This window comes from Streptopelia decaocto (genome assembly GCF_964273445.1).
Source record: "Streptopelia decaocto genome assembly, chromosome: 3".
Lineage (NCBI taxonomy): Eukaryota > Metazoa > Chordata > Aves > Columbiformes > Columbidae > Streptopelia > Streptopelia decaocto.
Genome location: NC_138656.1, coordinates 119,529,418 through 119,556,888, shown reverse-complemented (window position 1 = coordinate 119,556,888; position 27,471 = coordinate 119,529,418). Strand labels below are relative to the sequence as shown.

Sequence of the window (27,471 nt, the reverse complement as noted above, 5' to 3'; positions counted from 1 at the left end):
AGGGGAGGGTGAGGTTGGATGTGGGAACAATTTCTTCCCCAAAGGGCTGTGGGGCATTGGAACAGGCTGCCCAGGGCAGTGCTGGAGTCACCATCCCTGGAGGGTTGGACAGACGGACATGAGGTTCTCAGGGACATGGGGCAGTGCTGCGGTTGGGGTAACGGTTGGACTCAATGATCTTGAGGGTCTTTTTCAACCAAAATGATTCTGTAATTCTATGACTCTACGAAAGTAAGGTCAGAAACAGGATCTGCCCCCCTGTGACATGTCCGCTTAATGCATCTCTTGGACGCGTGCGTCCTCCCCTCTGCTCCGAGGGTTCGGTTTGACGTTACAGGTCAGTCCTGTGGCTGGTGGCTGTCAGGTACAGCAGACACGCTCTGCCCTTGGCCGACCACCTCTGTGCCAGCCCTGGTGCGCAGCTGATGCTCGAGGTGCAAAAAGTGGGACAAAAAAATAAATCACTGGACTCATTTCCAAAGCAGTCAGCTGAAGCAGGTGTGTAATCCAAAGTCACACAGTAGCGGAGGGTCAGGAAAATAATTCAGAATCCCGTTGTCCTGGAACAACCCCAAAAGGACAGAATTCCATCTTTGTGGGTGGTTAGAGGAGCTCTAACATAAAACAAAGCGACTGCGAAAGAAGGAATAAGAAAATGGTGTAAGAGGCGATTGTTCTGACGTGAGGAACGATGGGCAAGCGGCACCGAGGAAGAGAAAAACATTAAGGTAAGGAAGCAGTGATGCTTCCCCAGTGAGATATCGGAAGGTAAATAAACCACGCCAGCAAGGAAAAAAGGCTTCCAGTACGGTTATATATTAGTATTCGTGAATGCAAAAGCATGTATGATTCACCGGTCAGAATGCTGAAACATCCCGATTTGCATTGCAGATGAAAGGCGGCCGTGGACGCGGCACTGAGGTTAACGCCGTCCAGCAAAGCCAAGGTCAAAAGTTAAGGTTTCTAATCGCATCCTGAGTTTTGCCACTTCATACACATCACACATTTCACGTCAATATTTTAAGCCAGCTGATAATGCTGCTCCATCTTTTGGCAATGCTGGTATTAAAACTAAAATCAATACATTTTCATCTTTATTTCTTATACTATTTCTCGAAATATTCCTCGAGTTTAATTACTTAAAAAATAATGAATTTCGAACAATACAATGAAGCAGTGCCTCCTTTTTCCCCAACCCCCTTTTTCCAGTGGTAAACTTTAAATAGTTCTGGTAAATCCCAATATTGAAAGGCTTAACCTTTTCCCATGTACAAAGTTTTGATTAAGTCTCTCAGGAAACAAAGGAACTATAAAATGCTAACACATGCCAACCTTCAGTGGGAACCGTAGGGTTTTATTTCTAATTAGACACCTTAAAAGGTGTCTTTGACTGATAAAAACATTCCGAACAGTTTGCTGCCAAAACAAATTCAATCCCTAAAACAACATTTGTTCCAGAGCCCACCATCCATAGCGTCACTGGAGTCAACAGGTTTTACATCAGCTTTACCAAACACTTACTCAAGGCTTAAACCCACGTCTGCTAATGCGCTGTGAAGTTAGAGGTCAAAGATGACCTAGAGAAAAAGGATCCTGACGTATTTCCAGGCTCTTTTGAATCACTTGAGGACGTGGTGTAGTGAATACATGAATATTCCAATCGGAAGCACGTACAACCTCAAAGCTACTAAACCAATTTTCTTTGAACTTGAAGTTTGGTCCCCTCCAGCTAAAGACTAAGTCAACAGGCATTTAGCATGTCTTGTATAATAATGATGGATGCTCGAGCAAAAGCTTTAATTTTTGTGTGCAGATGATGGACAGGACGTGAAAGATTACCATAATGGCTTAATTGTAATTAAAAATATCAATTCAGTTCAGCCGAAACTTCGACGACCTGGAGGTTCATAAACAGGGACCTTTTTATACCCTAAATTAACGTTTCCCATAACCTTGCCCAATTTATGTGGTATTAGAGAAAAGCTGAGTACATTTTCACAGTAAATAATAAAATGAGTAACCAGAGAATCCTGGAATTCACTTTTTTTTGCCTCACCTGAGCTCCATTAAACATACTCCACTGTAGGAACAGCTGCTCTGTGAATTACAAACAATGAATCTTAATAAGATTCCATCAACACATGCTCAGTCTACAAGGTTATAAAAGTTTGCCACTAACATGTTTTATGAGAACAGTAATTGATTTTAGTAGCATATGCCTTTGTTGTAGAAGTTCCCTGTTATTAAAGCTAACGGCATCTATAGGATCCATTCATCCACCACCTCATAAATTCACGGCCGCTGTGAATAATCGGGGCCCAATGGGTGTAAAATTAGTCATTTGGATGCCAAGAAGCCACTGATTTTTCCGTCAAGGCAGACGTATCGAAGCGCACAATGGAATCTTCCTGTCCAACTCCCATCGATTGCTTTTGAGCCTTGAAAATTGCATGACATTGTTATAACTGTCCAAGAAAACAGATACTTACTGATAACCAAAAGTCAATGTAACACTATGTGAACCAAAAAAACAAAAGATCAGAATATAATAGGAGATGGAATCAGGAGATGAAGTCCTGGACTCCAACATTTCACTTGCACATGTGTTTGCAATAACCTTTTTAAATAGAAAACCCGCTAGTCGCTCATGTGTCTGTTCAGAGTTGCAACAGAAAGGCCAAATGATTTGGGTTCATGATCAGACCATGCAGCGGTTTGGTCCCATTTTCAAGTTTGGTAATAGCCACTATTAAAAGATTATACCTTGCAGTTTTAATCTGATTTTACTGACCACTTAAAGTACAGAGCAAATTAGAAACGTGTTCTGAAGACACTCAAAAGCTGCAGTTATCCCCAAAGAGAAAAATATTACTTTATGGGATCACACTTCAACATTTTATGGACCAAACATTCATTTGGCATCTTTAACCTTCTTGCTCTTCACATGTTCAACTGTTTGAGGAGATATCAGTCGTAGGATAAGTGCAGCAGTTTTTAAAGCAATTTACTAAAATGTCAGGATTTGTTAAAAAATAAAGGTCATCCATCCCTGTTTTTAATGACTGCCCACTAGAAACCAGTTGCCACTCAACCTGATTCTTGAATTGGTTCCTTTACTATAGTCCCTGCATTAAACAAATGATAAAATTGAGGTCTGACTGCATTAAGATGAACATTATCTTGACTCTCCATATTACAGCATTCCTTATCTCCACCAGCTGAATAACTACGAATACGGGTAGCACTTGAAAGCTACCGCGTTGAATGACACTTCCAACTCCGCAGGGAACGAACAATCACTTAGTAGCTTAATTATATGCATTAACAGAAGCTTGTGGCTCAAAAATGCGGCTCCTTTTTAACTCGAAATTTGCATTTTCCCCTCTTTCTTGTAAATGCAAGTCTAATTAGAATGTAATGATAGGATCTGCATTCGCTGATACCGACAATGACCTACTGACCAAGAAGTAGAGACTAAAATGTGCCTTTGTGCTGCCTTTGGAGCAGCCTGGGAACACACACACCATCAAGGCCCAGTTGTCACCTGGGACGCAGGGACATGCGGTACCAACGCGGTCATTTTAAAGTCACTTAACGTCAATATCTTTCAATTACGTGAGCTCAGACTTAGCAGAACATGGTAAGATACTACTAGTGGCTCTGAAAAGCATCTGTTTGAGGATTCCGACTCGTGATGGTTTTAGATCGAGTTTACCACTCAGAGAATGGGGAAAAAATATTAACTGTGATGCACGGTATGAGTTCACATATAGAATAATGGAATCAGTTTGGTTGGAAAAGACCCTCAAGATCATCAAGTCCAACTGTTCCCCCAGCCCTCGCACTGCCCGATGTCCCTGAGAACCTCATGTCTGTCTGTCCAGCCCTCCAGGGATGGTGACTCCAGCACTGCCCTGGGCAGCCTGTTCCAATGCCCCACAGCCCTTTGGGGAAGAAATTGTTCCCCACATCCAACCTCAACCTCCCCGGTGCAACTTGAGGCCGTTTCCTCTGCTCCTAGCGCTTGTTCCTGGGGAGCAGAGCCCGACCCCCCCTGGCTCCAAGCTCCTTTCAGGCAGTTCAGAGATCAGAAAGTCTCCCCTCAGCTCCTGTTCTCCAGGCTACAACCTCCTTTCACTTGTAGAGATGTTCAGTCTCTCCAAGCTTGCACAGAACTTACCCCAAATAGATTCTACTCTGTAACAGTCCCTGGTGCTGCTATAATGCAACTGGAACTTCCACACCTGGAACATTGTGTTCAGTTGTGGCCCCTCAGTTCCAGCAGGACAGGGAACTGCTGGAGAAAGTCCAGCGCAGCCACCAAGATGCTGAAGGGAGTGGAGCATCTCCCGTGGGAGGAAAGGCTGAGGGAGCTGGGGCTCTGGAGCTGGAGAACAGGAGACTGAGGGGGGACTCATTCCTGGGGATCAAGATGGAAAGGGGGAGTGTCAGGAGGATGGAGCCAGGCTCTTCTGGTGACAACCAGTGACAGGACAAGGGGCAATGGGTACAAACTGAAGCACAAAAGGTTCCACTTAAATTTGAGAAGAAACATCTTCTCAGTGAGGGTGACAGAACACTGGCCCAGGCTGCCCAGGGGGGTTGTGGAGTCTCCTTCTGTGCAGACATTCCAACCCGCCTGGACACCTTCCTGTGTAACCTCATCTGGGTGTTCCTGCTCCATGGGGGGATTGCACTGGATGAGCTTTCCAGGGCCCTTCCAACCCCTGACATTCTGGGATTCTGTGTGAACTCAATAATAAGCAACATTTAACATTGGAAGAGGCCTTGGGCACCCGCAACGTGACCTTGGAGCATGGTTGTGACTCCTGATCACAGTATCTACTCGAACGCCAAGACAAATCTCTCCAGATTGTGCTCACCGCACCGAGACGCCCCATCTGCTTCGTCTTGCAGGTGCTTCATGTGAGTCTCCATTTATTACGCAGTTTTGAAGAAACCCATGAGAATACCTCAATCCATTTGCTGTGAAGTTTCACCTTCACTTTTACCAAGCACAGAAACTCTGGGCTTTCTGTTTCTGAGAGGGTCAGCTTGTCCCTAGGGCTAGATATGGGAAATATAGCATTTTTCATTGTCTTAAGTACACTAGTTTTGCAACACAGATCTCCTTAAGCATATCTTCTACCCTAAAAAACACCCAGACCAGCAACTGTATCATGTTTTTGATAATCTAACCATCCTTCATCAGACCTTTCCATAAGGAGCATCGGTACGGCAAGCATTGGGTTGCTGATGCTGATTTGTGGTAAAACACATATTTTATTGAATGATGCCTATATATCTGGCAAATCTACACTCTCAGTACAAGTCACATCCCTTTATTCTCATTCCCATTTGGCTGGATGTTCCCAGCCATATGCTCCTTATTGCTTCCCGCAGCAAAGGCCGGAGTGAAAGAGCCCCAGAAAACAACTTCTGAATCCTGGCTGGAAAAACCACCACTCAACCAGAGCAACTCTTAGTGCAGAAACGATCTTTTAGTTCAGGTAGAAAAAGGGTCTCAACGGTACCTTTATATTTAGCAGAAGCTTTTTCTGAATGAGAAGCTATTGTAAAGGTAGCAATCGTTATTATCATGACTTTTACGGCTGGCGTGCTGGAGGAGAACGTGTGTGCGCACAAAATACTAATTCAAGAAGACAAAGGAAACAATCCAAGACCCATAATAAACGCAATTTGTCCACACAGCCTTGCAATTTATCATGTCCACACTAATGGTCTAGCAACACGTAGTGTTTCTATGCACTACAATGGAACGTAGCAAAGATCACGCCGTACTGAAACCCCCGTCCTTTGCATCTTTGGGTTTAAATTGTGATCCCCTACCCACATTACGCAGGGAGCCCCAAGTGACACAGAAAATAAGGGACCGGTTTTACCTGGACTATTCAACTGATTCAGCTCTTCTGCTCCTGCGCATCATCACACCAAAGCTTTAATTTCTATTTTTTTTCCCTATATTGCACATATTCAGGGAGAAATCAGACCTGCTTTATAGGAAACCGCAGCAAACACACCCAACAAGCAAATGAGATTGATTTCCACGCAGACGCCGGACAGGGAGAGCAGCTTTGCGCGCACAACTCCACCATCTGCAGAAGTGGGCACACACTGGGGCTTTATCTGCTTATTTTATCCACAGAAATATGAGCGCAATTGCCTGTGAAAATAGTTGCTAAAAATAGCCTGTTCCTTACTACCACGATTCTCATTAGCATAAAAATCACCGCGGCGTTGGCCATCATTCATGAGGCTGTAATTGTTTCCAAAGCGAAGAGCTTTTTAGCTCTAACATTTACTAAGACTCTGAGAGTAGCTCCAGGAACTGAAGGACCGATCATTAAATACCAACTCATCTGCTTCTGGAAATGTGCCCATGATAAAAAGAAAGAAGAGACAAGTTTTCCGAGGTAATTCTGGCTACCTGCCAGTAATAGTGATTCAATGAGATGTTCAGTAGGCATTGAAAGGAATATCACTTACCCCACTAAACATTTCAGAGCTACATTTAAAAACACAGATAATTGTCTTCCCAAAAGAGTAAAAATCAATGTGGATCAACAGTTTAACTGTCTTTTATTACGGTTATTAAAAGCTTCTGATAGAGGTGCAATATATTAGTTTCATTACGAGTTTTATCTCCTTGATAAAAATGGGAGCCCTCGGGAAAACGATCTCCTAATTTACAGCCAAAGGAGAGACGAGAGTCTCAAAGTTTTACAACAACATCAAATACACTCATATTATGCACTGTATTACTTGGCCATCATTTTTCTCCTGTGTTCAACACACCAAGGAGGCTGTAGCACCTGCGTAACTTACACTTGGATTGCAGACGCATCAGGCATTGCACTAAAATCAGTCTATTTCTGGGAAATGCTTATTTTGCAGTTCCTTCTGAAAAAAAAACCCAAAACACAGCTTGACACATGACTGTAAGAAAAGGAATTTTCACCGACTAAAGTCATTCAATGATTGCATTTTATTTAAAGAACATAAGAGCAGCTCTGCTGAATTGGACTAAAAATCTCTGTAGTCTGATATTTATCTCCTGTACTGACCACTGAATGGTCCAGCCTGTGCTTTTACCCTCTTAGTTCTATTTCTATGAGATTTTAGGCAGACAGAGTGAAGCCACAGGACTTCCCCAAGGATCTCCTCACGGAAAAAGAGCTTCTCAGCAGCTGAAGGTCCACCTGATGTTTCTGGGCAGCATCCACCAGCTCCCATGTACCTTCCAACCTGGAAGATTCTGCCAACAACTTGCTATGACGCTTCCCACACTTGACATTTCTCATTTTCTGGCTCTTTTCCCTGTTCCCTTTCCTTTATTTTACCTGTGAAAGGTCTTTAAAGTTGTTTGAGATGGGCTCACGGCCATCCCTCATGGAGGACCAAGAGGAACAGTGACGGTAAATCACGCTTAGGAAAAGACCATAAAACCAAAATAAAGGCAAGATATTCTCCATTAATAAATGTTATTAGCTTAGTAAGAATTATTCCAGAGGAGATACAGTTTGATTAGACTATTGCCACTCAGTGGCTCTGCAGAAACAGAATGAGAAATGAGTAACAGCACCCTGGGAATTCTTCAGCCTCCTAAAGTTTTTGCTTAAATCCAAAGTTCTGCTTGGTAGCCCTGTCGGCAAGTGTGATTCATGAATCCTCCCAACCATTTACCCCTAGAGTCACCTCATCTCTCTCGTGCCACAACAGCCAAGCTGAGCGTTTATCGCGTTCCGCAGAATGAGGTGTCTGCTCTGGTAACAATTCCATTATTCCCACTGAGCCCTTGATTTATTCCAGCTATTATTCTAATTATTTTCTCCGACCACCTGCTACGTGAGGCGCTGCGAATCGCGCTTATCTTTACGCCGGCGTTTGCTAACAGTAAGTAGCGGTATGTGTGTGTAAACGTATGCTACCTGGTGCAATGACACGGGTGGTGGGGGGAGCAGAGCACGTGCCCTCCCCGCTGCGTTTGCCCAGATGTGCAATGGGGTGGAAAGACCTGAAGTTGGAAGGAAATCCTCTGAGGCTATTAAAAAATATCAATAAGAAGAGAAGAGGTGTGACAGGGGAAAGGAGGGGAGAAGCACAACATAAGTGGGACACAGGCCTAGTACATCACTCTGTTTAAAAAAGTTAATTGTAATTATCTTCAAGATGAAGGCAGGCAAAACGCCGCTCACCTGTCACTTAGTGCAAAAAGTCATATATACTTATAATGAAAGATCTAATATACTCACTCCTATCAATATATTAATAAACTCTCCAGAAAAACAGTTGCTATGCACACACACAACTTTAAAAACCTCGATATGTTTGCAAAAGAGCAACTGATGGGCATCCTCGCTGCTGGATAAAGCAGCAAGAAACACTTCAAAATCAATAGGTCATAAGGGACAGAAGCAACGTTACTCTTGAAACAGTAATTACCTGCTCAAGTTGAAGAAGCACCCAGTATTTTTAGTACGCAGTCAGCACAATCAGCAAGTTATTATCTTCCCAGGAGAAGCTCCTGGATTTAATATATCAACTGGTGATCAACGAGGTGCTCAGACCTCCTTCTAAAGTCACCTGGATCCTTTTTGTCCTACCTGGCCCTGGTCTGACAAGCGGGGCGGCTGGAAAGGAGGTGAGCATCACAACAAATCGCTGATTTCTTCCAAACTTATTTACTGTAAAATCCAAAATCTCTAAGGAGTCTGGACAAGCTGCGGGTGTCTTTGTTTCAGAAAGTCAGAGGAAGATGATTTTTTGGAAACGAGGAGAATATCGCATAAAAGAGCATTACTGCTGCTGCTGAGCAGCTTAGTGCTGTTGCAGGAACACAACAGATGGTCCCCACTTGGTTCCTCTCTTTGCTCTCACATTATTTTTATGCAGTAGAAGTGTCTAAATATTTACCAGCATGGACTAACATTTATACAGCACAGCATATAAATAAGCTGTTTTAATAACTCAAAACTATGATATAAAATTTTAACGTAGGAAATAGAGAACGTAGTATCTAGCTGAATTCCCAGGAAAGAAGGAATTATTGTCTGCTGAATACTTCTAGTATGTTCACCAGTGCACGGCTCTGGACAAGAACCCCAGAGGGTTGTTTTTACCGTCTAGTCTTTCCTATTTAAGACAAAGGATCTTTTAAAATTAACTGATAAAGCATTTAAGATGGGATGAGAAAGGCAGAGAAGGTAAAAAGGAAGAGGAGAGCTGTCTCATTTACCATTCCATCTTGAAACATGTCCCAGTGATCCAGCACCTCTCCATCTGATTCCCTGCAGCTCTCATTTCAGAAACACACAGTGATCACCGAGCTGGGCGTCAACTCCACTGATATATTTTCATGTGTTTTCTGGTCTCAGATGGCCGTGGTGACCCTGTGCACCTCTAACACAGGCATTTTTGATCTCTTCTTCTCTTCTTTCTTCTCTTCAAAACAACACAGGTATAATTCTTCTCCATGCCGATGTGATTTATCACCTGTTCCCCAACTCTCTTGTCCTCAGCACAGGACACACATGGAGCTGCTGGAGAGGGGCCAGAGGAGCCCCAGAAATGATCCGAGGCTGGAGCAGCTCTGCTGGGGGACAGGTGAGAGAGTTGGGGTGTTCAGCTGGAGAAGAGAAGCTCCAGGGACACCTTAGTGTGGCCTTTCAGTGTTTAAAAGGGGCCCAGAAGAAAGATGGGACAGGCTTTTGAGCAGGGGCTGTTGCGATAGGACAAGGGGTGATGGTTTTAAACTAAAGGAGGGAGATTCAGGCCAGACATGAGGGAGAAATTGTTTCTGCTGAGGGTGGTGAGAGCCTGGCCCAGGTTGGCCAGAGAGGTGGTGGCTGAACCATCCCTGGAGACATTCCAGGCCAGGCTGGACGGGGCTCTGAGCAACCTGGGCTGGTGAAGATGTCCCTGCTCATGGCAGGGGGGACACTGGGGGAGGTTTGAAGGTCCTTTCCCACCCAAACTACTCTATCATTCTCCAACTCCCATTTCTCTTCCTGCAGCAATCATTACTTCTTGAGGGCTTCATCCTCCACGGTGATTACTCATCCTCCAACTCCTCGTCTGTATGTTCACGGGCATCAAATCTTAATCCGATCTGTGAGTCCTGCTTCAGATTTCTGAACTCATCAACAGGGCTGTCACTTGAGCTGGTCCCCTCATCACCCTCTCTGTATTCTTGAATTCCCCTCTTAAACTATCACCTGGTTTTCCTATTCCCCTGCTTAGCATTTCTCTTCCCTGGCCCTCCAACCAGCTGTTTTTGCCAATTCCAGCCCTTCAGCACAGAATTTCCGATCTTATCTTAACCTTTCCTTTTCCAAATCGAAAATTTTCTTAATTCTCTTTGGGCTTCTCTCACTTTTCCCATCCTTCCCCACCACAACACAAAATCCTCCCTGCTGTGTCCCAGAGCTGGCTCACCATCACAATTGTCCCCAGCTCCTAAAGCCAAGAGACTTCTCTGGCAGAAACAATCTAAACCAGTCGAGCTTCTCTTTTCTGTTTTCTCCTTCTCTTGTTTTTCTATGCTCAACTATTTTCCCTGTTTGCTTTGAACACCCCTCTCACAATTCCAGCCTCTTCGCCACATTCTTGTCTCCTCTTTCTGAACACTTCGCCTTCTGCTTCTTCTATTTCTGCAAAAATTGTCACTAATAAATGGAAAAAAACCAACACGTTATTACGCTTCTCCTAACGAGCAAGGGAGCCTGCTGGCCTGCAGAAACCTGAAGCACTTCAGCATCGCTTGAAGTTCTACCTTTTAAACAGTGTCCCTAAATCTCCTGCAATGAAACAGGAGCAACTGGAGATCCGACCCTTAGCTATTTATCATGAATAAGCAGCAAAGAATAATAATCACTACATACTTCCTATGGAAGATTGTAATTCTGTCTTAAACAATTCCTCCCTCTTCAGTTTTACACCTTGCAAATGCCTTAGATTATTGTCTCCTCTTTGCTGGGTCTTACCCAAGGTTCTCTCTTTAAATCTTTTAGTCAGTATTGTTCTTCCACCACAAATTCTCTCCAGCCTAAAATTACTTCTAGTAATGACAGACCCATAAAGAACCCAGAACTACGGCTGCAGCTTCATGAGATACCAAATAGGTGACTCAGGTTTTGCCGTACCCTGCGTCACAAGTAATTCCACAAACCCACAGCTCATGCGATGTCCACTATCTCCTTCAGCGTTATAAAATCATCCAGGAGCAACAAGAGACTGGGCAGGAATTTTGAGTTTACAGCTGTGTCACGGACTTCACCTCAGTTACTATTACTACTACAAATACTATTACTGTATCAAAAGTAGCATGGTCAGCAGAACAAGGGCAGTGATCCTTCCCCTGTACTCTGCATTGGGGAGGCCACACCTGGAGTATTGTGTTCAGTTCTGGGCCCCTCAGCTCAGGAAAGAGATTGAAGTGCTGGAGCGGGTCCAGAGAAGAGCAACAAGACTGGGGAAGGGACTTGAACACAAGCCCTATGGGGAGAGGCTGAGGGAGCTGGGCTTGTTTAGTCTGGAGAAGAGGAGGCTTAGAGCTGAGCTCAGCACTCTCTAGAACTACCTGAAGGGCAGTTCTAGCCAGGTGGGGATTGGGCTCTTCTCCCAGGCATCAGCAATAGGACAAGGGGCCATGGGCTTCAACTCTGCCAGGGGAAATTGAGGCTGGAGATTAGAAAGCAATTCTGTGCAGAGAGAGTGGTCAGGCATTGGAATGGCTGCCCAGGGAGGTGCTGGACTCACCGGCCCTGGAGGTTTCGCAACTGAGATTGGCCATGGCACTTAGTGCCATGATCTAGTCAATGGGCTGGAGTTGGACCGAGGGTTGGACTTGAGGATCTCTGAGGTCTTTACCAACCCAGTCCATTCTGTGATTCTGTGATTCACCTCTAGTTTTACACACATTGCTTTGCCCCGGCCTCTCGCTTTGTCACACTAACATAATATTTGCTGAGCATGTGACATTATGTTTACAAAGAGCTCAAGGAATTCTGCACAAAACTCTTTTAAAAAAGTACCTACCAGAGTTTGCAGAATTTCCTTCATGCACCATACAGCCGAGTTTTCGATTGCTTCTTTCTAGACATATCAAGATAAACCACTGCGTTCTGCCTGTACTTCTAACCAATATATTCCATTGCACTGACGGCTTGTTAGTGCCAGAAAGTCTGACCTCTCACAGAAATATACCTGTGGTTCCTTATAACATGACGGCAATTTCTGCGCTATTTTAGAAAGACAAACAATTTTGACTTGAAAAAAAAAATATATGTAGTGAAAAAAATCCACTATGCCACCAGATGAAGTGGTTTATACCCTACAGTGTTTACCATTTGCTCTTTTCTCATTTCAGTTTCTCTAGAAATAATTTTTATATCTTCTTCCACATCATTGATATAGATATTGAATAGCGCTGAGCCAAGAACAGAGATGCCATATAATACACCTATACACTCTACTTGGTAATTAATTACCTTCGAGGTTACATGCTTTTAACTTTGAATCATGTACTATTCTATATCTAAGGAAAGAAAACCACCTTGGAAAAAAGTTAGAGCCTTAGTTAATATCGGAAAAGCTATATTCCACAGAGATCCCAGTGACTCAGTCTTTCATGAGGCAAGGATATAATTTTCTGGATGAAGTAGTTCAACAAATCTTCCTCAACCTCCACCTTCAAAACTGAATTTGAAATTATCTGTCCTTAAAAAACAATTGGGATCGTAACTAAGAGCTGAGCTAAGAAAGAGAGGTGGCGTTAGATGGAAAAGCTGGAATAAAACAGAAATTCCTGGTCCTTTTGGGCCATACTCACAACGAACTGGTCCATGTCCCTTTCCAGGCCCATGTTTGGGAGATCAGGCATCATGTGCGCCACCACTTTGAACCCGGCATCCTTGGCTAAGTGAAACGACTCGCACACGGCCTTCACGGTGTGACCTCTGGGAAGAGACAGAAGAGATTCACAATGATGACACAGAAAATAGAACGTATTTTGATAGGTTTAAATGAGATTATTCTCTAGGAAGTGAGAAGGCTTCAGTTTTATTATGAGTTTATTACAACTCAAGTCTTGCCAATAAATTGCCAGTAAATTAAACTACAATATGTGCTAAAAGTCATAGAAACATAGAACAGTTTGGGTTGGAAGGGACCTTCAAAGCTCATCTAGTCCAACCCCTGCCATGAGCAGGGACATCTGCACCCAGCTCACAGAATCACAGAATGGCTGGGGTTGGAAGTGACCTCTGGAGATCATCTACTCCAACCCACCTGCTAAAGCAATGAGGGTGGTGAGAGCCTGGCCCAGGTTGGCCAGAGAGGTGGTGGCTGAACCATCCCTGGAGACATCCCAGGCCAGGCTGGACGGGGCTCTGAGCAGCCTGAGCTGGTGCAGATGTCCCTGCTCATGGCAGGGGGAACTGGGGGAGCTGGGAAGGTCCCTTCCCACCCAAACCATTCCATGATTTTATGATTCAGCTTCCAAGAGGTGCCAAACCTCCAAATCACAGGTTGGATTGGGAATCTTGAAGTATTCCATGTTCTTCTTCACTGACATCAAACCAAACTAACCCAGGCTTGCTCTGCTGGAGCTCAGTGAGACTCAGGGCACAAACAAATGCAGGAGCAAAGGTTGAACCTCACATAACTCATTAGGATGAAAGCAAACTCTTCTGTCTCATTCCACCTCCATCGTTCACAGAATCATTTTCGCTGGAAGCGACCCTTAAGATCATAGAGTGCAACCATAACCTAACTCTGGCACTGACCCATGTCCCTGAGAACCTCATCTCCATCTGTTCAACCCCTCCAGGGATGGTGACTCCAGCACTGCCCTGGGCAGCCTGTTCCAATGCCCCACAGCCCTTTGGGGAAGAAATTGTTCCCCACATCCAACCTCAACCTCCCCTGGCGCAACTTGAGGCCGTTTCCTCTGCTCCTGGCGCTTGTTCCTGGGGAGCAGAGCCCGACCCCCCCTGGCTCCAAGCTCCTTTCAGGCAGTTCAGAGATCAGAAGGTCTCCCCTCAGCTCCTGTTCCCCAGCTGAACCCCCCAGGTCCCTCAGCCGCTCCATCACACTTGTGCTCCAGCCCCTCACCAGCTCCGTTCCCTTCTCTCCACTCGCTCCAGCACCTCAAGGCCTTTCTTGGCATGAGGGGCCCAAAACTGAACAATCCTTCAGGAGCCTCCTGCCCCCGCAGCCGTGACCAGGAGGTCCCCACCAGCCGTCTCCCCACAAAGCATTTGCTCTGCCCCCGCTGGGAAGGTTCTTCCACTGCTGCCTGACATTTCTGGATGTTTCCGTCCTCTCAGTATCTCCTGCCTTCTTTCCAATCCCCATTTTCTTCCCATTACACCAGTTCACCCTGGGGTTTTTTGGGAATGTCTTGCCAATAACTTAGCTCAGCAAGTGACTCTTCTTTTCCACCACGGTCCTTTGGATGAAAAATTAACATCACCTGAGCACCTCTACAAACACCTTCTGCCAAGACCTGACATTAACCAAATTAAACAGCTACTTCCCTTCTTTTAAGGACCATTTTCTCCCTCTCTACTGGAAGATTCTGCCTCTTTTAAATCCCCACATGTAGTTTTATGACTACAGATTTATTTACGATTTTTTCAGAAGTATTACGGTGTTTTTCCGAGACTGTTCAAGGACAGTATTACTCAAGACCTTGAGTAGCCTGAGGGGAGTAAATGGAGACTTGCTTCATAAATAAAAATTATTTTCTTATTAGAAGTGGAATTTGAGCTGCATCAATAACTTGATTATTTGATGCCTAGATCTGCTCTTGAATATTTTTCTGCCTCACAGCCACCAAAAGCACTCAAAAACCTCACTAATGACTTATGGAACATAATAGAAAGTAATTTCCAAACAGTTAGTCTAATTGGTTGTAATCTGACATTTTGCTACGAGCGAAATATTAAAAGTTTGAAGCCAAAACACTTCCCCCACAAAGCAGAAGAAGAACAGAAGCAAAATGAGGTCGCTGCAGAAGAAACTTGAATCACCCTCCTCTAAAAGTGTCTTTCAATTCATTCTTCTGAAAAGTTGGAGGGAGATATTGGAGCGAACGGTCTGTGTTTTCCCTGCTCGCAGCCAGCCTTTTAGGAATTCCGCAAGCAGCTTTGAAAAGTGCCAAAACCCTTTACAAATATCACTTTATACAGGATGATTTCTGAGTGAAATCAAGGCTGTAATACACCACTTCATCCTTCTTCTGCTTCAGCAGCAGCAAAGCAAAGGTTCGTTAGCAAACGCACAAGCTAAAAGCTTTGAGTCATTTATGGCACCGGCTCTGATGCGATGGACAAACGACCCAAGTTAAGTGGGGTTTTCAAGTCCCACCTTAGGATAAGACGCCTTTAAAAGATTTGAGGTGGAAAGAAGTAAAAGGTGAAGAGAAATTAATTGTTCAATTTACAATCTGTATGAATACATCGAGCCTAAAAGTGACATCTTGCAACACATCCTTAGTACGGATCTTTTCCTTTGGAAAGCTCTGACATCTAGAGGAGGAAAGTACCACCTATAAATATTAGTCCTTAACTCTTGGACGACTCAATAAATGGCTTTTCTTGCCTACTGAGACCTGGAACTCGAGCATTTCACAGCAGTGACATCCTGCAAAACTAAAGGCAGAGCAGCAGAAGGAAACTCATTGTGGATTCTTTAAGCCTCTAAAAGAAAATGTCCAACATTTTCAGTTTTGCGCTGCTGCCTTTCAGGTAGGTATTAACCACAATGTGCTTTGCTTATTGAACCATAATCTCTCTCTGTCATTACGTGTGATTATGGTTATTTAACATCTTTGGTAGGTGACTGGAATGAGCAACAAGAATGAAGTTGTACGAGTGTTAGAAGTGGAAAAAAACAGGAAAAAATGTTTCTTTCAAAATCTGAATAGACTTGCAATTAAAAAAAACCCAAGAGATTGGCTTATTTGTCCATAAGGAGTGGGATGAACAATATATTGTGTGCTCTCCTACGCAGGACAACTGTTCTTTTGACCACAGGTCCAAGGTGACATGGAATAAATCACAGGCCTTTTGCAGTCTCTAGAGACACCGTATGCCTGGAACACTGGTGGTTCATCTACCGACAGGTGTTGTTTCTGGCTGTGCCTCACCCTCTGTACTTGCCAATGTCATTTCTCAGCAGAAAAAGGCGTCTGGTGTAGAGAACATAAAATACCTCCAAGAGATTACGCTGCGCCATATCAAGCCTATAGATTCTGAACTATTTAAGACAAGAACGATGAGCTCTCTCTGTTCTGCTTCAGCAAACCACATTTATTTAGGAAGTAATTAAAAAAAAAATTTAAAAAAAGAGAGATATGTACAATACCGGAAAAAGAGTTTAAAATAAAACATCACAAATAACTCAATTTTCTCAAGCTGCGTTCTACACAATATCACAAAGAAATCCATGAAGCCAGGGCAGTTTATTAGTTTTTCTTAACAGACATGTGGCCACACAGCAAGGAAATGAGCTCAATGTTTCAAATTCAGTGTTAAACGGGTGTTCAAGCGAACAGGTCAAGACATGCTCCTCAACAGTGTTCCAGAAAGCAAATCATAGAATCATTATCATAGAATCATGGAATGTCCTGAATTGGAAGGGACCCACAAGGTTCATAGAGTCCAAGTCCTGTCCCTGCACAGGACACCCCACAGTTCACAACTGGAAATCAATATTATGGAATATTGTGTCCAGCTGTGGCCCCTCAGTTCCAGCAGGACAGGGAACTGCTGGAGAGAGTCCAGCGCAGCCACCAAGATGCTGAAGGGAGTGGAGCATCTCCCATGGGAGGAAAGGCTGAGGGAGCTGGGGCTCTGGAGCTGGAGAACAGGAGACTGAGGGGGGACTCATTCATGGGGATCAAGATGGAAAGGGGGAGTGTCAGGAGGATGGAGCCAGACTCTTCTCGCTGACAAGCAATAACAGGACAAGGGGTAATGGGAACAAACTGGAACACAAGAGGTTCCACTTAAATATGAGAAGAAACTTCTTCTCAGTAAGGGTAACAGAACACTGGCCCAGGCTGCCCAGGGAGGTTGTGGAGTCTCCTTCTCTGCAGACATTCCAACCCGCCTGGACACCTTCCTGTGTAACCTCATCTGGGTGTTCCTCTCCATGAGGGGATTGCACTGGATGAGCTTTCCAGGGCCCTTCAACCCCTGACATTCTGGGATTCTGGGATTATTGATACCAAATTAGTTTTGGGTGGCTAAACTAACATGTCCAGGCTTCTACCTATTTGCCAAAACAAACTGGAATTCCAGAAAGCAACCACGCTCAGCTTTCCCCTGAGGGCTCCTCCTCACCTGTTGGTGTCCCTGGCCACGTCCTCGTACACGCTCTGCACCCCGATCTCCAGCCTCGTGCAGCCGTAGGACAACATGTCGCTCAAATGTCGCTTCAGGCAGTAATCTGGTCTGGTCTCTATGGTTATCCCGACACATTTTGTCAGGCTTCGTTCTGAATACCTGCAAAAAAACCAAAAAAACATCCTCTATTAATATCGTGAAGTTGTCACAAATCACTTCCGAACAGTGTCCAATATTTCTCCATGTGAGTTTCTACGTCACCACCAGAATTAAAATGGAGGTGAAAAACCTTAAATACCCCAGTAGCAAGGGTGTCTTCAATCTTATGGCAACGCATGGGTGAAGTGATGCACAAATACATGAATACAAGTCTGGGATTTGCTTTGGATAGAAGAGAACTAGACTGTGGCAGCTTTGAAGGCTTTTATTTTTAAATAGTACTTGTTATGAAGATGCTCCTGGACCAGATGGAGCCTTCAGTTCTCATCATCTGGAAATGAAGCCTGGGCAGACGGAAAAGTCAGAGTAGGCATTGAAAACTGTGCTTGGTTTGGGGGATAAAGCAAAGGTGATTTGAGCACTCGCCCTCACCCTGATGATAACCCAGGATCTCCCATTAGGGACAGTTTGGGGTAGTTGGTACTTTTTCATTTGATTCTCAGGGTGTTCAGGTAAATTGCAGGGATTGGGACAAGATCCAGCTGCGTTGTCACAATAAAATGTACAACACAGCCTATGAAAAACGCCACAAATCCCTCCCTTTGTGAGCAAGCGGCACGCTCGCAACTTCATTGAAGTCTAATGCTGAAACAAAATTCATTGTTAACCTTTTTCCCCCCATTTATCACTGGATGTCTAACAGAGACTAATTATTCCAGCGAGTAGAAAGACCTACCAATGACAAATGGTAAGTTATTGACCTACGAGAGTAAAACGAAAGAATAAAGGAATCCAAAGCTATCCAGAACCAAATAAACCCATCGATCAACATCATTTCCAACACTATCAGCAAGGATAATGTTACTTTCCATGTAGGAATCATTTCACTTGACCATCTTTTCTGCAGAACATGGTGGTTGTGTAACAGAGGGGAAAAGATTTACAGCTGGAAGGAGGAAATTTCTTCTCTTGAAACCATTTGAAACTGCAGAGAATCTGGAAAATCCCCAAACTGGGATGCGGGCAGGATTAACAGCCACTGTGTGAGAGGAATTTCAGTCTCTTTAATGGTCCCAAATGATGGAGATCTCGGTATTAATATTAAACGTTGCTAGAAAGAGGACACCTTGAGTAAGGGTTGTGCTGGTACCCGAAAGAATATTGCACACCAAAATGACCAAGATGACTGAATTCAGCTCTTTTTCAGGTGTTCTGTAAAGATTCATCATCCGATATCCAGCTCCGGAGAGCTGGAAAAATCGGAATCAAAATAAAGCTCTGAGTCTACTTTAGAGCATCTAATATGACAAAAAAAACCAAAATGAACTAACAAAACAATGAGAAACAAATAAAAACCCACAACACAAACACCACCAAAAAGAAAAGCACAAACCCCCCCAAAAAACGTGGGCTCAGAATTACAAGCAAAAATATTAATGCCCTTCAAACTGTTGGAGCATAAGATATATAAAGAGCAGGATATTCGCGGGACAGGCTGTAATGGATGTCAAAATAAGCACTGTTAAAAAAAAAAAACAGAAAGCAACAGAAAACACATAAAACATTTCATTTGTGGCTCAGTAATCTGACAGATTAACAGAACAATTGTTTATCACGTCAAGGAAAACATCGCCAACGTGTGATTCATTAACATCCAACTAAAACCGCTCATTCTTAAAGATGTCATTTGCAAAAATTAAAGAGAGAAGTGTTAGCGAAGGGAGGGGGGGAGGTCGCCAGAAAACTCGCCCATCGTGCCAGAGGGTGCGTGTTAATATTAAACACCTGTAATCAGAAATAATGATGGGAGCCAAAATAATTATGCTTCCCCACCCCACAAGCAAATTTATGGCCAAGATATAAAACGCTGAATAAGACAAATGCCAACAGACCCTTAATTATGACATTTACTAAGGGTACCAACAGGATTTCAGGTTGGTGTAAGGGCTGGTAGAATTGTCTTGCCCACCTCTATGCCATAAAGAGAAGTGTGTCTTAATGGTAATTAGAAAAGCAACCCAAAAATGAGCTTGAAACAGATAAAGTAATTAATACAACATTTCCAAGAAAAGTCATGAGTCTCTTCAACCCACCGTCCTCTGTATGTGACACTTTTAGTTTGAGCATCACGATCTCCAGCTCTCCCAAGGACTCAGGGGGAGCCAATAAAGCACCGTCTTATACTCTATTTTATCAACATTAAATAAATGCTTGAATTGCATGGTCCATATTTAATAAAGCCTAGAGATTCAACTAATTGGAAAAAAGACAAAGAAATGAGTGTGTGATAGTCAACCTTCCCCAGAAGGTGATTCTGACAACATATCTCCACCATTTTCCTGAATAAATAACAAGAAATTGGACTTTTCTTCTGGTTTTTGTCTACTTTCAAACTTTAAACTCATTTGGATATTCAACATTTTTCCTATTTGCAAAATGAGCAACTCTGTTTCATTGGAAACCTACTACTAAAACTAAGGACAGGCACAAATTGAAAGACTGTAAGTTAAGAAGCCAAATGCAGAGCACCAGAGGTAGACACGAATTAAAACCTGTCCTAGATTTACATAACCTGATGTTTATGGAAGGACTTACCAAACAGCACCCAGAAAAGCTGTACTGATTAATATTATGCAGCCAACAGAGAAAAAGAAAAGACAAACGGATGTGTGCTTAAGAGTAACATTTTGGTTTTGATTATTTTTGTTTCTTATTGTTGAAGAAGTAGATCTTTGAGCCTGATTTGCAGTTTTCAAGTCAATTTTTTTTATTATTAATCAGTGATTTATGTAACAATTTATAGGAGATGGGCTGTTTCAAGCCTGACTTTGCACATCTACTTTTTACAGGTTTCATCGTAACCGCCCACTGGAAATGTCGTCCCGAAACCCAGGTTCTGTCACCTGATGTGCGGAAAAAAGCCAAACCGTAGCACACAGAGACGAGGTATTGTTTATTACGGTGGTTTCCCACATTTCTAGCAGGTCAGTTAGGCAAATCCTTGCTGAGTCCTCCTGGCCACCTTCCCGACCATGGAAGCAGCCTTTACAAGGACATGTTCCATGATGTTCTCAAGGACTTACCAGTCTGGAGGTCTCCTTCTCAACTTCTTGAAGATAGACATGACATTTCCAGCCACTGGGGACCTCTCGGTTGTCACGATCTCTCCAAGGTGACATGGAGCTGACTCACCCTTCCCCTTCCACGTGTACAACCTGACGGTGGTGCCAACACCATCCTCTGCCATGGGTACAACCTCTCATCCCAAACTGGCAGCCAACAAGGGTCCCCAACAAGGGCAGATCTTGCAAACAAAGACCAAAGCAAAGAAACAACGCACACCTCAGCCATTTCCCACATCCTTCCTCGCAGAACTGCCTGCCTTATCCAGCAGATCCACATTTTCTTTGGTCTTTCTTTGCTGACAAGGTATCTATGAAAGTCCTTCTTGTTGTCCAATAATCCCTCTGAGTTTCAACTCTGATTAAGGTTTCCTACGTCCCCTCTGCCTGTCTCCCTCCTGGGCATCCCACATCTCCTTTCACATTCTGCACAAACTCCTTTTTTCCTGGTTGAGCTCCACCAGGACTTCTCCAGTAAGCAAAGCCTGTTGTGCTTGCTTGGTTTCCTTCACATGAACTCTCTTTGCAACTTGAGGAGGTTGTCCCAGAAGATCAGCTAAACTCACCTGGGTTAATTTACCTTTCAGGGCATCCCTCAATGCTTCAAGTTTGTTGTCCTGAATTCTGACATCTTTATTCTGCTACTTGCATCCTTCAGGACCTTAAGTTCTACCCTCTCAGAGCCATCCCAGCCAAGACCAAATCCCCACCTCAACCAGCTCTTTGAGAGTAGCAGATCCCATGAAATATTAATACCTCCCCTAAGCACTGGATAAGCCAACTATTTCAAAATATCATCAATATACACTCTGGAAATCTCCTAAATGAGCTGTGTTCCACCATGTTGCCCTTCTAGCAGGTATCAGGGTGTCAGACTAGATTCAAAGAGTTTTGTATATTGTTCATTAAATGCATCTTTTTTTAATACTTACATCATTTTCATACCCTCTCATAGCACTATCTCCAGTTTTTAAGCATTCTTCTTGTTGCCTTTGATACCAAAAACAGCCACAGAACTTTGCAGAGACACCAGTGCTATATCCAGATGGGATATGATTTGCCTATTCCTATCCAATTTTCCACTATTTATACAGTCAAGGGTAATTTGGCTGCTGAATCATACAGAAAGCTCATGATAATGCAACTTAACTCCTAAGTATTTTCTAGATATTTCGCTGCCTCTCAGAATAGAATCCTGCACCCTTCCTAGAAAAACAGCTTTACATTTTCCCATAATGAAGTACACAGCTTGCTTGTACACAGCTTCCTATGGAATACAGATTTACCCCTTATTTGCCCATCTCCAATATTGATGGCACCTGCCAACCCTCAGAAATTACTGTTTTAACACAAAGCCCAGAGGCAAAACCAGCAGAATCCTATTAGAAATCATTCAGGTCAATGACAATCATTTTCTGCTATGCCTGTTTTGCAAACCAATGCAATGGGTGACATGTTGTTCTAGTCTCTTTTTTTTAATGTCAAAATATCTCACTGTACCAAGTCAATTCTTTTGCAGAAGTTTATGCATATTATACTCCATTTCTCTATAAAAGCCTCTAAGCTCACTCAGAGGATACAGTGACTTATCATGATAATGGAGATGATGGATTTGCCTTCTTTTAATCTTTAAAAACAACAAACATCTAGCCACATATCCTGCAGGAATACGAAGATACAAAGAGGGAACAGGCTCTATCCAACTAGGCAGAGAGCCTGAAAAGCAAATATCTAGAGCTCTGAAGAGGATGACTCAGGATACTCTGCCACAAGAGGTTAAGACGACCTTGTTGATGACCAAGGCAACCAAAACTATTATTAACTGAAGACCGAAAGAAGCAAAATATAGAAAGCCCTGAGAAATCCAATGAACCCAAGTTGAAAACTCCACCTGTGATGGTCTTGTGTTTACAAGTTCACCCGATTTCCAGGTTCATTCTGGCATTAATATTAATATTTATTTTGTGCCTTTCTTCTGGAACTTGAGTGTGGAGATGGATTTTACCTTCTCCAGCAGTAATAAACATCTTACAGTATTTCTCCTCCTTCCCTGGAACAGTCTTATTTGTTATTTATAATACATGTAATTATATATAATACATGTAATAGTAACTCCACATCATCAAAAGACTAATCAGAAATCAAGGCAAATGTATAGAACAAGATGACAGTGGGGCAATTTCAATAATGGACTGACTGCAAAGGAGAATTATGCAAATAAAATAGATGTTAAGCCATAGAAACGAAGGAAATGAGATAGAGAGAAACCTTAAGATTTGCACAGACATAGCTACTGTGAAGTCAGGTTTTTCCAGTGTGATTACAGAAATGTCTCAAATAGGAAGAAATAAAGGAAAGATTATTAGTTTTCATCATTAGAGAATATTTGAGTGAATTTTCAGAGAAAGCTGGTACATTAAACAGACTTCAAATCAGGCTCTGCCTCCAAAATCAGCTCTTTTTTTTCAGATCAAAAAGGCACCTACATCTCCACCAGTTTGACTCGGGGTCTCAGGTACTTTCTCACTTAGAGAGAAAGCAGACAGCACCGTTCTGGCATGAAACAACTCACTTACCAAAGCATCTGCTCACTCTCCATTAAACTTTGGTCTACAGATGAAAGTCTCATGAGACCTGAACATCAAAGACTCCATTATTTACAATCCATCCTACAGCAGCTTCCAAACTCTCTGGATGGGACCAGAGCACCACGATGCCAAAACAAAACAGAAAGACTTAACGCATCCCAACAAGCTCAGAAAAGATAAAACTATAAGAATGAGGTAGATGGGTTAAAATGGTGCATGTGCAGCACATAAATCACACGGCTTTGAACTGTTTATCTGTTTTACAGGTTTCAGAGGAGGAGAGGACGTAATGAGGAGACAAAAGAGCAGAAAAAGGCACAAGAAGCAGTAGAAACCATTCAAAGGCAGCATCAAAGAGAAAGAGCAAGAAGCATTTAGGTGTTGCCATCTATATAGAAAGATGGTGTTGCCATTATCACTTAAAAGAATGAATCCGTTCTGCAATTGCTAACATAAAAATACATAAATCTTTTCAGTTTTAGGTCAGTCTGACAAAGATAAGGGCGACTTGCAAATCACCTAATCAGAGAGCCTGACTTTGCAGCTTTAGATGTTTTGAAGCCCGCACAATGAGTTGAGTCTTGCTTTAACATCTGCCTCGAGACCGCTGGACCAAGTGTCCTTTAGCTGAATGTTGCTTGTTATATGCTAAAATGATTATGGAACCAGTATATAGATGTGCAACCAACTGGCTCCTTAGGACTGCCCTGAGTAGTGATAAGACTTTGTATATAATGGCTGCTACTTTTCCTTTTGGCGTGCTGGCTTTATTCCAGCAGCCAGGCTTGCACAACTCTGTAATAAACAATATCTCATCTGGGTGTGCTACAACTTGGCTTTTTCACACACCACGTGACAAAACGCTGGTTTTGGGATGACAATGGGAAGGATCTACAACAACTCACCCAACGCAACAGTCCCCAAAAACCTGCCTGCAGAACATTACTCCAAAAGCCAAAGAAAACCATCTAGAAGGTGGACAGAATAAATTATGAAAATATTCATATTACTTGATCACCATTGTTGCTAACGGATCATCCAACAGCAGCAATTCCCACAAAATGTGGTGCTCCACACTCAAACACATCACAATAAGTGGTCACAGCTTAGCTGGGAAAAGAAAGGCACTGCTGCTCACCTACCCTTAGCCTGAACCCAAACCAAAAACCAAAATAGCTCCGAACCTGCCTTAGATGAGGTGCCAGGAGTCTTGTGGAAAGAGGAAAGTGGTGGAGGGTGGGAAAAATGAGAATTTTAACAAGCAACCAAAGGAGTCCTTAGGAGAAGGTTCCTGGCCTTAACATTGTGAACAACAACCCCAGCAGAGCTCCAGGCTCAGGGAAAAGTGGCTGGAAAATGCCCGGTGGAAAAGGACCTGGTGGTGTTGGTGACAGCGGCTGAACATGAGCCAGTGTGTGCCCAGGTGGCCAAGAGGCCACCAGCATCCTGGCTGGTACCAGCACTGGTGTGGCCAGCAGGCCCAGGGCAGTGACCGTCCCTGTGCTGGGACTGGGGAGGCCAAACCATGAATCCTGGGGTCAGTTTTGGGCCCCGCACCTCAGTGCACAAAATGGCATCATCAGAATCACCTCAGGGCTCAAAATGGCGGCCCAAGGGGTGGTGGGATCACCTCACACACAAAATGGCGGCATCAGGGGCACCAAAACCACCTGAGGGCTCCAGAAAGGCCTTGAGGTGCTGGAGCGAGTGGAGAGAAGGGAACGGAGCTGGTGAGGGGCTGGAGCACAAGTGTGATGGAGCGGCTGAGGGACCTGGGGGGTTCAGCTGGAGAACAGGAGCTGAGGGGAGACCTTCTGATCTCTGAACTGCCTGAAAGGAGCTTGGAGCCAGGGGGGTCGGGCTCTGCTCCCCAGGAACAAGCGCCAGGAGCAGAGGAAACGGCCTCAAGTTGCCCAGGGGAGGCTGAGGTTGGATGTGGGGGAGCAATTTCTTCCCCAGAGGGCTGTGGGGCATTGGAACAGGCTGCCCAGGGCAGTGCTGGAGTCACCATCCCTGGAGGAGTTTAAAATACACATAGATGAGGTTCTCAGGGACATGGGGTAGAGGTGGCCTTGGCAGTGTGCGATTAACAGTTGGCGCCAATGATCTTAAAGGTATTTTCCAATCAAAACGATTCTGTGATTCTATGTCTGTGAACATCCAGCATCTCAAACAAGTCTGACATCCTGAAAAAAACCTTTTTGTGCCCTTGACTACAAGGAGCGTGGTAACTCAGTTACAGGTGTTCAAGGCAGACAACAATGTCTACACATGTGAAATTAAGACAAAAAGTTACACCATGGGTTTCTGAAGAGGAAACTGCTGCTATAATACATAAGTATCCTACGTACCACATCCTCGCCTGTTACTTAAATGACCTTCTCCTTCTTTATCTCTAATAGCTCTGCTTTATCACAACACCAATCTCTGAAACACAGCTACCAATAATTAATTCAATATCTACAATTTCCTGCTAGTAAACAGAACAGGTGGCATCTTACTCATCCAATATATTTCAAAAGATGCGTGTTTGATGACTGCCCAGAGCAGATATTTCTGAAAGCTCAAACGCCAGTTATTTGGCTTTGTACTGCTCCCTTTTCATTACAACAGTTCAGTATGTTCTTTATCACCAGTACCAGGAGTACAACAAACTGCTTTGGTTTCTTAGCATCAGATTCCCAAGGTTCGCTTTTCAAATACTGAAAAACTTCCAGTTACTTAAACTACAGTCAATTATTGACTAAAATATAATTTCTCGATTTTGACAAAGTAATGTTACTTATACCTGCTAAAAGATAAGAACAAATTCTCTTTTTTTTTGGTGAAATGTCACTAACAGATAAGTCATCCATAATTATGCTCCCTCCCGCTGTGTCACTCGGTGTAGAAATCCAGGATAGGATCTATGTTCAAAACTATTCATTCTGAAGCAAAAAGCCCAAGAACTTAGGAGTTTTCTCTTTTTCTTAATTTGTTTACCAAGTTGTAACCACAATGAATGGATCCGACGTCTGAAAACCCTCCGAAGAAAAAGCACAGCACGAACAGGAGCAGCGCGGTTACGCGAACGCACTTCAGGCCTAATCAAAGCAGGGCTATTTGCATGGACTAATTAAACGCCTGGCTGTAACGACAAGGAGGTAATGACGTTGAGCATAGAGGGGAGGGGGTGGCGGAGTGATTTGGTTTATTTTTATATCATCCACAGAGCAACATCACGTAAAGGAGCTTTGGGCAAGGAGGCTGGAGCTTTGCTGGAGGGACCGTGTTGTTCCCGACAGCCAGGACAGAGCTGGGCTAATAAACGCGTAATTATTTCAACAAGCTGTAATCAGCGCCTGTTCTCAGAGCACATCTGAGCAGGCCTGGAAAGGTCTGTCATAGCTCGGGCAGCAAAAATAAGGATACAGGACAGAGTGAACAGAAAACCGCGACAGGACCTTCTAGCAGTGCAGGCATATTTTCTAAGCTCCCATCCATCAAATTCAAGGTAAGAGCAATACAGATAACACTGTTGTGGCTTTTTTGTTTCAGCAATAAATTATTAGCAAGCTATAACTGAAAGCACCGGGATGAATAAGCACATGCTAGAGTGAAATATTTCAAACAAGAAAAATGTGTGTGTTGCTCTAACAGGAGCTGTGTTGCAACCTCTTTTTTACCTATCTCTGTCAAAACTAAAGGTTTAAGGGGAAAAAGCTGAAACCAGGCTAATATGGGCCAGAGAATGCTTATCTCCTCCTCTGGAGACATTCAAAACAGCCTGGACGCGATCCCGTGCAATCTATCTAGGTGTACCTGCATTAGCGGGTGGGTTGGACCGGATGATCTCCAGAGGTCCCTTCAACCCCAACCAGTCTGGGATTCTGTGATCTCCTCCTCCCTTATCTCAGCCCCCTGCCTTTCTCAAACCCGTCCCAGTGAGCACAGCCAAACTATGGCTCTGGAGACCCAAGTCTTCATGTTTCTCCCAGAGCAGAAGCAGCGACACAAGGTATCAGCCTCTTCGCAGCAAGGGTCAGGGAGACCCAAGTCTCCAAAACGTCTTCAGATAGCAACTGGAGCACCACATCAAACTAACCTGGTCTGGAGGTGGAACAAGAGACCCACACGATCCACAAACACACCAACATTACCCAGCGAAAGTCCACAGGTCTGTTTGGACTTGGACCTAATGAAATTCAACAAATGCAGGTGCAGGGTCCTGCAGCTGGGGAGGAACAGCTC

The 27,471-nt window shown here is 43.7% G+C and overlaps 1 protein-coding gene and 1 long non-coding RNA gene across 2 annotated transcripts in view; one reads left to right on the top strand and one right to left on the bottom strand.

The window, feature by feature from the left end:
- The window catches only part of LOC309438404, a 105,957-nt gene that overhangs the window by 42,314 nt on the left and 36,172 nt on the right, over nucleotides 1–27,471 (top strand). The window lies entirely within an intron of this gene.
- The window catches only part of ELP3 (elongator acetyltransferase complex subunit 3), a 103,124-nt gene that overhangs the window by 48,042 nt on the left and 27,611 nt on the right, over nucleotides 1–27,471 (bottom strand). Inside the window, exons 8-9 of the mRNA XM_082049709.1 lie at nucleotides 17,370–17,531; nucleotides 12,851–12,977 (exon numbers count right to left, since the gene is read on the bottom strand). Coding sequence (XP_081905835.1) covers nucleotides 12,851–12,977; nucleotides 17,370–17,531 — 289 coding nt within the window. The remainder of the gene's footprint in view (nucleotides 1–12,850; nucleotides 12,978–17,369; nucleotides 17,532–27,471) is intronic.